This window comes from Dendrobium catenatum, unplaced genomic scaffold (assembly GCF_001605985.2).
Source record: "Dendrobium catenatum unplaced genomic scaffold, ASM160598v2 fragScaff_scaffold_601, whole genome shotgun sequence".
NCBI classification, from domain to species: domain Eukaryota; kingdom Viridiplantae; phylum Streptophyta; class Magnoliopsida; order Asparagales; family Orchidaceae; genus Dendrobium; species Dendrobium catenatum.
In genome coordinates, this window is record NW_021319063.1 from 1615814 (window position 1) to 1626783 (window position 10970).

The following is a 10970-nucleotide window of genomic DNA, read 5'->3' on the forward strand; positions in this document are numbered from 1 at the left end:
AAAAAAATTCAAAAAAGAAGGAAAAATAAAAAATGAGTTAAATTAAAAAAAGGAGAAGTGAGCAAAAAGAGGACGAGAGGAAAAATTTGCATTCCTCATTGTCACGGTCGACATCACATCTCCAAGGTATAATCCCTCGAACTCAAAAGCCCGTAAACCCCATTTTTGGTGTTTGTGGCGAGCTGGAAATTCACCTAATGTTCTCTTTACTTAGGGTGATGGGAGGGAATTCGATGTGACGCTTATGACGAGGCGGGTAAGTTCTGTACATATTTTTCTTAGTGTGGCGGGGACACTTCTAAGCACCCATGTATGCATCTCAGTGCCTGCGGGGAAAGAACTGAATTTCAAATAGGCATCCCCGAATATCCATACACCTTTCTTGGAATGGTGGGATTGGAGACTATAGTTGTTGTGTCTCCTGACACCTATCATTCACGTCTTTTTGGCATGGCGAGAAGACCCCGACTCCTAAAAATTTTTCTAAACATGGGAGATGCCAGGAGGCTGCTGAAATTCAAAGTGAAGTACACAAGACTTAAACAAAACACAGGTGACTTGATCTAAACAAAAATGAACAACATGGGACTTGCAAACTTAAATGGACCATAGGGAACCGGACTTTAAATTAATGAATATACAATAAGTTAAAAATGCAATCGCTAAGTAATAAATCTGGTCACCTAAATGAATATAAATGAGCAAATAGGGAACTCGTTGCATGCAAAGAACAACATGCGTGCAAAGAAATATAAATGCCCGCATATGATTATGAACACGAACATAATACTTGCATGAATACAACAATTCATTTGTATGAGGAGGGAGACTTGTGATGAGCACACAACCTAGTTCATGCAAGTGACAACGATTGATATACGAAGAATATGAAGGATTCCTCACAGCACAAATGAAGGAGTTGCAATAAATACAACAAACTATCTGCTAACAAAGGCAGTGAAAGTTCATGAAGGTTGTTAAAACTCTAAGAACTAGCCCAAGGCTATCCAAAAGGGAGGGATGAATTAGTAATTTAAAACTTCTTTAAGCAATAAGAAAATCCCCTTTTTAAATTATTTTTTTAAAATATCTGAAAATATCTGAAAATATCAATTTTATCCCTTGATGCGAAAGCAGATTAATTTAACAATAACAATAAAAATTAGAGTTTTCAACCACAGTAAATAACAGAAAAGTGTGAAAATTAAAATGCAGAAAAGTAAAAGAACGAAAACACCATATTTTATAGTGGTTCTGTTAAATCTGACCTATATCCACCCCCCGGAGGCCTCCGCTCCAGGTGTTGCAATAAACCTTTTATTGTATCTTCTTTAGCCTCCACAGCTAGGCGGAGAAACTCTTACAAAATCTCTTCCACCAAACCAGTGCGACAGAGTACCATAAATCTTTTTCACCCTCTTGGTGATGGCAGATAACCTAAAATTTTTTCTCCCTCTTGGATATGGCAGAGAACCAAAAATACTTTTACTCCGTCCTGGTGTTGGCAGAGAACCACGATCTAGTGCTGAAGAAAGTCAACCTGGAGCCACCCAAGAATTAAAGCAAAGATTTGAAGAAGATTGGAAGGAACTTTGCTTGGAGTAACCTTGTGAAGCTCTCACAACTCCCCTCACAAGAACTCTCCCTCTCTTCTCTCCCAAAGCTCTCCTCAACTCTCTCTATAAGCTCCCTCTTAAACAACTCAACAGTAAAAGATTGTCTTTACATGACAATAAGAGAGCTTAAATAGAGTGCCTCCAAAGAAGCCCTAAATTTCAATATGCGCTTCTGATCGTCCAGCACAATCCAAGATCACCCTGTACGATTAGTTCAAAATAACACTTTCAGCCAGTATAAACTGCATTGGTCTGGACGATCAATTCAATAGATTATACTGATCATTATGTACTATCCTACGATCATCATGTATGGTTAGTTCAAGAGATTGAACTGATCGTCCAGTACTATAGCTAGCAATTACATATTTTCCCATGCAGAGACGGTTCGTACCGTACGAAGTTTGGGGATCGTCTAGTGAAAAAATATGATTTTTTGTCTTAGACGATGGGTGGTATTTAATGATCATCCTATGCAGGAATCGGTTCATACAGTACAATCGTCTCAAATCATCCCGGACGATGTGATTAAACAATTTAACTATAATTAAACACTCAATCACATGATCAATTTAGGTATGATTATCGTCGATTATACAGTACAATGAAGATCGTACGATATAATTAGACACAAATTTTGAATATTAAAAAATTCTCTAAATTGTCATTGGCAACTATTTTTTCTGATTATAACTGATGGTCCTGTACGATCTAGATCATACAATACGATGAATTTAATCAATCTTAATAAGCTGAGGTGTCCTAATTAGGGTTTTATGTTTTAACGAATCGTCCAGTACGATCTAAATAGTACTGTACAATTAGTTCAAAAAAAAGAATTTTTTTTAACTAACCAACTCACTCCCTTGAGTGTGTTTGTGCAAGATTACTTAGCTCAGTATCCACCATATACATGATTTGACTCAAGAAAGGTAAAAGTACATTGAAGTTGAAATTACAAACCAACTTAATCCTAATCTACCTAATCTTGAGCTGATTGAAGTTGCAAGTGAACGGTGGATCTGAAATGATGGATTTGAAATGTTTGTGAGCAGGACAAAACAAATATGCAATAGATTGAAATAGCATAGTAAAAAGTACAATAATATTTTTTATCATCAAAATCACAAGGACTTAGGTTCAGATTTGCAACATGAAGCACAATCATGACAAGTACAAGCAATCAAAGACAATGTTAGAAGATTTACACTTAATGTAGCTCGCTTGCAAGTAATGATAGAAGATGTGAAATGCACTGATGGCCACCCTGTATATACACTCAAGAGAATATGTAGCGAGTGTAATAGCCTCCCTACGACCAATATCAGCAAGCTTGAAAATGCATGTGGCAATCTCCATGAATATTGAAGGATACGCCATGAATACAATAATACCCTGTAGTCAATATCAACATACAAGCAAACATATTCAACCATACAAGCAGTGATGATCAACCATGCAAATGAACGCACTAAACCGCTTACGAATGATGAAAGGTGATGTGTAATATTCACATTAGTCATGCAAGCAAAGTGCAGTAACCCTTCTTGCGAGCAACAATGATTAACGTACATGTGTAGTGATTTCCCTATACTCGACAATCAACCAGCTTGCAAGTGAAGGCACTAATCCACTTGGAACCAACAAAGTGGATAAGCAGTGAATGTAACAATTTCAATGGACTTGCAGACGCATGTGAAAGTCTCCTATGAACACTTGCAATGCACAATAATTCGCTCACAATAAGCAATAAGCAGCCTATAGCGCAACTCCACGCCATCAGATCCGCAACATGCATACAAGCGGACATAAGACGTTTACAAATTCCCAAATGAAACCCAACGCATTTCTCAATGACAATCATTTTTATAGCTGATCATTGTAAAAAAAAATCCCCCACCATGCATCGAAATGCATATCAATATATTCATAGCATGCAAATACATCATCTGAAATGCAAAATGCTTTACACTTTGGTGATACATTGCAGTAACATGAAAAATGCATTATGCAAACATACTATCCAGCATATAAAATGGATAGTGCATCGGCAATACACTACGCTGACATGCAAATAAATCATGCAGTACGTGAAAGCACTGGACTATCATGTAGATGTGTTATGGAAGAAAGCAAGAAATACATAGATGTATCATACGTACATATCATGCAAATATATCATACGTTGTATTAATGCAGGCCACCACACTGCATACCAATACATAATGCATGATGTAAATACATATATCAACACCCAGATAGATACATGAATGCATAATATGCGGATGTGTCCACATCCACCGCATATGTACAACAATCATATAAATGCACCATATGTGTATATGTCGCAGCATGCAAAATACATCATGTAAATGCATGAGTAACATATGAATGTAGCGTATACCCATAGCTAACATGCCAATACGCTATGTTGATACATCAAACCATCACACTGAGCATTACGTAAATGCAAAATGCTACATACATGCATGTTATGCAAATTTACTATATATTATGTTAAGCCATTATGCTGAATATCAGCATGTCATTCAAACATAATTAAGTAATGTGCAGATGCAAAATGACAATATACATGTATGCATGTAAATATACAATTGTATACATGAGAACATATATATGTAGATGAAAGTGTAAGAGTATATGTGAGCGTATAGATGTCGTATGCACCCACTATATTGCATACTTATAGTCATTACACAAATATATCATGCAAAATGCATTTAATAGTATATACCCGCATTGGCCCTAATGAGCGTGATGTGTGCACACACGTGACGTCTGAGGATGTTGCCCGAGTCAAAGAAATGAACTCAAGTTCAAGCCTAATCCTTCTATGTGAGTAGATAGAAGTCGACACGGCTCAAACTATCATACAAATATACGATCGCGATATCGACCGTAGTATTTATTTTATATATTCATATTAAGCCTTCAAAGTCTATAACAAGAAAAATTAGTTGATGAAGGCATAAAGCTGGCAATGAACCCGATCATCTATTGGCAAGTGGACAGAGTCGATAAGGTTCAAACGAGAAAATAAAAATGTTTATGAAAACTCCGATAATGACCATGTTGATATAAAATCTCAACCGGAGGGGATCACAAATATAAAAATGCTTCCCAAATTTCAATAAAAATTCATTAAAAATCTAAGATATTTAAAATTGAAATAAAACGCCTAAACACTCAAAATAAAAATTTATCCATCCTTAATAACTTGCCAAGGTGGACAACTCTGAAAATTACTTCATCTCACAAAGAGCAAATGTTTGTTCAAGAATGTCACTAAGATTCATTCTCAAACTATCTCTTACTAGTAAGGACATGACAAGTGTTCTATAACCAGTGATTTCGTCATTAAATGGCACCATAGGTAAATGGTTATGATCGGGACCCTCTGAGCCGGGTGATTTTGCCGCCAAATAGCCCCTTCAAATTACGATCATGGTCAGAGCTTGCATGTTCTCCAATGGTTTCGAATACTTGAGATATGAATCAATAAGATATAATCGATAGGGCGCAAAGTCCTCTGTTAGTTAATGTGGATTCAAATTTGTCCCCTTAGACAAGTATTCACCCCATTTCTAGAAGGTACCCTTGACGAAACAACCCATGGCTGCTGATAAGAATCCTTTTGTCAGGTTGGGTTGACTACCTCCTCTAACTAAGTTGACCATTGATCATGATGACTCGGGATGATGGAACCATGGGATCTTGATCGGATTCATTATCATTCCCCCCACCATCCCCTTGAAGTGCATTGTGGTGAATTTATAATTTTAAATATTATATTTTCAAATAACAAACTCATGCTGCTACTATATGTCAGATACTATGTATTTATTTGATGACTAGTCTTAATCAAAAGTTCTCTCTCGCTATTGGGAGGGGTAAACAACTATAGGGGCATGTGCCTATAGGTAATCTGAACTCATATCATGAAGTCCTTGCAAAATGAGGGCAAAATCTCTCGGTGATATCTTATACACAGCCCAGTCTGCCTTCTTAAAATTTACCTCGGAACTTAAGTGTTAAAACTTTCCTCGACAACTCGAAAAGAAAGAAAGAGGTTCGTAGAGAGGCCTGGGTGTGAATTTTTAGAGCCCACACACCTCTATTGGAATATCATATTAACATTAATGTGCGTATCCCAAAAATAAAAATTACAACCCAAAACTCTTTGAATATTTCATAATTCACAACTTTGACCGCCAGCAATTTATAAATATTTTTTTGCAAAATTCGCCTTGTTAATCTAAAAAAATAAATAATCAGCATGGTAAAGACAACTATTTATATTAAAATTGCCGTTAATTTCTCATTATGATGTAAAAATATTCTAAATGTTTCCATCTATTAAGAATGTTCTCTTTTTGAAAGTAAAATAAGAATATATGATCTTCACATACAGTTATTATTCGTTTAAATGCATTAAATAGAATATTCCTTAGGATTAACATCAATTAATTAGGTTAGTATATTTATAAGGGCTAACAGAAATACATGAGGTTCGATAGTTGGATGATATATTAGTAAATCTGAAAATTTTAATGGTACATCAAAAGCATGTCTTATAAGGCATCATTTAGAATAATTTTCTTAATATTTTCTAAAATAATTTTATAGTACAAAAATTTCTAATTCAAAATATTTTTGTATTATAAAATAATTTTATTAAACAATAAAAAAAAAACTTTCCCAAATGAAACTTAAATGTGGTGCTTCTATGTTGCAATCTTTAATACTATTGAGTCACGGAACTGCCAACAAGACAAGAAACAACTGAGAGGAAGTTTCTCAGAAAAGCAATCAAGACTGCGCTTGATGATTTGAAGACAAAGTATGCAGGGCTTTTCCTCAGCTCGCATTCTCGTAAGGTTCTATTTTGACTCAAGAAACTACTTTGTTCGTTTTGTAGAAATCACTGCTTTTTTCAGATAATCATTAGGGTCTGTTTGGTTGCAAGATTTAATTAACATTTGGGTGTATATTAATCTTAAATTCTTTTTTTTATCATTCTAAGTTAAATTTGAATTACTTAACTTTGGAGGAGACTTAAGTTTCGTTTGGGACGGCTTTCTTACTGCTTAGTATTAAAATTTTAATTTTTAAACTAAAAAACTGTTTTATAAAGCAATAAAAAAGTCGTCCCAAGTGGGGCGGCTTTCTTATTGCTTCTTGAAGCAGCTTTGTAGTACAAAAATTAAAATTTTGAAATAAAAAGCTGCTTTAAAAAGCAACAAAACAATCATCTCAAAGGAAACCTTTTTCACATCATTTCATTCCTTGTATCTCTTCTCCTTCTGAATTAAAATCTATTTGTAGCCAAGCAGGCCCTCGAAATTCCTAAAAAATAACATGGTTTCAAGTTTTCTTCTATCTTGCATTAATGAAATTGCTTATTTATTACCTGCCCATCTATTATTCCAGCAGATTCAAAAGTATGCTCCAGACCTTTCAAGATCTATTGCCAGTCTCATAGTATCAGCTAACGATCAGGAATTCCAACGTGAATGTGCTTCTCTTCTGGGCCTGGACTCAGAGGATTCTAACCATGAAACGTTAGAACTCTGCATCCAAGAAAAGCTCATGAAAATAATATGCGTGAATGATATGAAAAAAGGAGCAAGGGATTCGGCACCCAACCTCTTTGAAAGTGAGCCTTTGTATGATGATGACTGCATCGAAGATGATGGTGATGATGGTGATGATGATGATGTTGATGATGGCATTTTAGATCTTTGTTGATTTTGAGGATAAAATGAATTGTGAAAATGATGCAACGTGAAATGATGTGTTCCCTTATTGCTCTATATAATTGCTTTCGAACAAAGCTGATACAGTGTTATTAACATCTAGGAAAATCAGCTGAATACGAGCATTTCATTTAGCTAAGCGTTCTAACTAAAATTCTCCTTGTAACACCAGTCAATATTTTTAGGGGAGAAACATGAGAAATTATTTTGTGGGGATATTGGATGGTCCGGAGGCTAATCAGAATGCGCTACGTCACCTGGTACATAGCAGTAGTATTAAGCAAAAAAGTGATGTAGCACATTCTGATTTCTCCGGATGCTATCGGGATCCACACAGAATAATTTTTTCGAGAAACACGGGAATCGAAAGTCCAACGTGCCTTGAAAACCCATATAGTTATGCCCAAATCTAGCTTAACCCCCAGGGAGAAGTATAGTTTAACAAATGCAATGCCAGCCTACGTTTTTTTTTATATTACACACTAAAGAAAACTTGATGAATGGACAAATGTATAAGTTAAAAAGAAGACTTTTTTATGGAAGGTGTTTTTTCCTTCTATTTTGACATTTAAAAAATTATAAAAAGGAAAAAATTTTCATGAATAAATATGAATATAAGACTTATGGTTGAGATTTTTCCCTCTTAATAAAATTGTATTATTTAAATAAAATTATATAATTTTAAAGTGAAGTCAGGATTATGGCTAATCAAGGTGTGGTAGAATTAATAATTTTTAAATTTATCTTTAAAATATTGTTATAATTTGAGAAGATTATTATTATAATTGATATGTCACTAAAAAATCAACGATTGGGTAGAAATCTCATAATTGTTTGTATTAGCGCCCTAAAATGTAACAATATAAATGTTAAATTATAATTACATATATTATAAGAACACATTTTATTTATATTGTATAAAATTAATATAGATAATAATGTGTCATGAATATATATTAATTGAACACTATTGTTAAAAATGTAAAATAATACAAATATTATATTATGAATGCATTATTAACATCTTTATGTTATAAGGCATACTAATATAGATGATGGTGTGTCATGAATAAAAATATATCTTTTAATATTAAAAGATGCTTCATGAATAGATGTGTCTTTTAATATAAAAAGATGCTTCATGAATAGATTATCTATTACAAAACAGTTGCATATGAAAAGAGATGTCCAAATTAAAAAGATGTGAACTTCTCTTATAAAAGAATGATTTAAGCTCTACAAGAAAGATGATGGGAAATAACCACTCTCACTAAGTCTTTTATAATTTAGAGAATGAAATTGTGCTAAAAACACAAATTAAATTTATAATAATATTGTGTTGAGAGCACAATTTGAATTAAAAAAAAAAAAGAGATTTCATTAATAATTAAATGAAGGTGCTCACTCATTAAAATATATTTGGCCAGGTGATTAGAAGAAGAAGACTTGCGGTCTCAATCACATTTTCTTTATTCATTTTTGGAATAATTACAAAACTATTTATTTAATATTGGTATTCAAAATTATCATTTTAAATATGGATAATAATCTAAACTAATTAATAATTATTAATTATATCTTGAATCTATAATTATATAGTAATAGTATGGTCCATCCACATTAAAATGAAATAATCTTATATGGATTATTCAATATGAAGATATTAATGATATACGTACTTTATATAATATGATTATATAGAACTGAACGAGATAAATTTTAAATTCTCTAATAACAAACATCATATATAAAGAATATTCTTATAAGATTTGGGATGTAAAACTCCAAGAAAGGAAATATGTCTTTATGTATTGTAGTTTATCTTTCTAAAAAGAAGTCTCCTTGTTGATAATAATAATAATAATAATAATAATATATAAAAAATAGAAGGGTGAGTTTTTTAAATAGGTGTTGAAGATATGCGCCGTGATATTTGATCCAGATGGATGGTTTTAAATTTGGAGGGCCTCCCCAACCCCACTTCGCGGAGAGGGGATGCAAGGATGTTGCCAAAAATTTAATAATCAAGAAACTCCCTTAAAATGGAATTGGATCAAGAAGGCAAAACTGAATGCACGGGTGGAGGTTTTCTGGTGGAGATTGAAGATGAATGCTATTCCATCATTACAATTTTTATGCTATAGAAGGCTCATCCAAAATGCTAATTGCCCAAGGGGTTGTGATTCAATAGAAGATGTGGAGCATATGTTGTGTGGTTGCTATAAGCTCAAAGAGGTTATTCAACATTTGAACCGTTGGGGATTCGATATTCCAATGTTTGATAACAGTGAGCATTGCATTGATTGGCTTGAAACCAATGTTACGAGGAAAGGTATGTTGGTTAAACTGTATTGCATTATTGTGTTTCTATCTTGAAAGAGTAGAAACAAGAGGATTCATGGAGGTGTCGAAGATAACTCCAGCTTTATAGCCTCAGATGCTATTTGTCAAGCTTCGGTCTCTCAGAATTTTAGCCAATATAATTTGGGCTTTTAGGATGTTAATTAGTCGTTAAGACTGTCTAATGCTTGGCATCCTCCTCCACCAAATTGTCTAAAAGTTAATGTTGATGCATCACTTCTTTCAACTTACAAAGCGAGTATAGCTGCAGTTTTCCGTGATAGCAAAGGAAGGTTCCTCTACGCTTATGGTAAATCCTTCATGTATTGGGATATAGCTCAATTGGAGCTGCTTGCTATTCATTCTCTTAAGGAGGAGATCAATGATTGGATGTTCAAATTCAAAGGCATAATCATTGAAGGAGACAACTCAAACATCATCTCTTACTTTAAAAAGGCTTGGAAGAATGGGAAGTACAATGATGATGGTATAAAAATTCTTACAAAATTTAATTTTGTTATTTCTAATAGCATTAGTAGATAATGTAATAAGTTAGCAAACTTATGTGCTAACTATGCTTTAGTGAGTAGCTTTATTTGGGATGTTTGCTATGAGAATAAGGTTCCTCCTTCATTTTTAACATATTGGAGGAATCTAATTTGTAGTGGCTTTATCGTTTTTTATTAGTATTGATCATCTTCGGCTATCTTCAAAAAAAATAAAAATAAAAAAAGAAACTCCCTTAAATGTCAAACAAAAAATTATCATTTCAAATAATTAAGAAAATATTAATTAATTTAAAATTAATTAAATCATGTTTTATTATGTAATTCATGTTGAGACCCACCATATACATGTTTTCTTGTCACTATCAACTGAAAACCTGCTAGATATCTTAGAAGGCAGATATAATATACAAAACTATAATTTTATGTATGAAATTAGCTCATTATTTTATTTATAACATTTGATTATAATTCTTATGAAAAGAAGTCAAATAGCAAAGCAATTGATGCAAATTTTTATTTACATTTCTGTTTCCTCATGTCGGTGCCAGCTAATTTAATATATATAATTAAAAAAAAACAGATTATTGCTGAGATTCTACACTATTCACCCTACGATCTGCCTCCATATGCCGTTATATTTCCGTTTCCGTTATAGTATCATGCCGTCCATTCGCATATAGCCGACAGGCATGTCAGGTGGAATAGAGAGTGGGAAAGCAGTACACACT

General features: G+C 33.4%; 1 protein-coding gene across 1 annotated transcript in view; it reads left to right on the top strand.

Moving 5' to 3' along the window:
• Positions 1-7405, top strand: part of LOC110116320 (type 2 DNA topoisomerase 6 subunit B-like) — a gene marked incomplete at its 5' end in the record, with an annotated part of 11096 nt that extends 3691 nt beyond the window's left edge. Inside the window, 3 exon segments of the mRNA XM_028694939.1 lie at positions 283-553; positions 6390-6514; positions 7071-7405. Coding sequence (XP_028550772.1) covers positions 283-553; positions 6390-6514; positions 7071-7385 — 711 coding nt within the window.
• Between the last annotated feature and the right edge of the window lie 3565 nt (positions 7406-10970).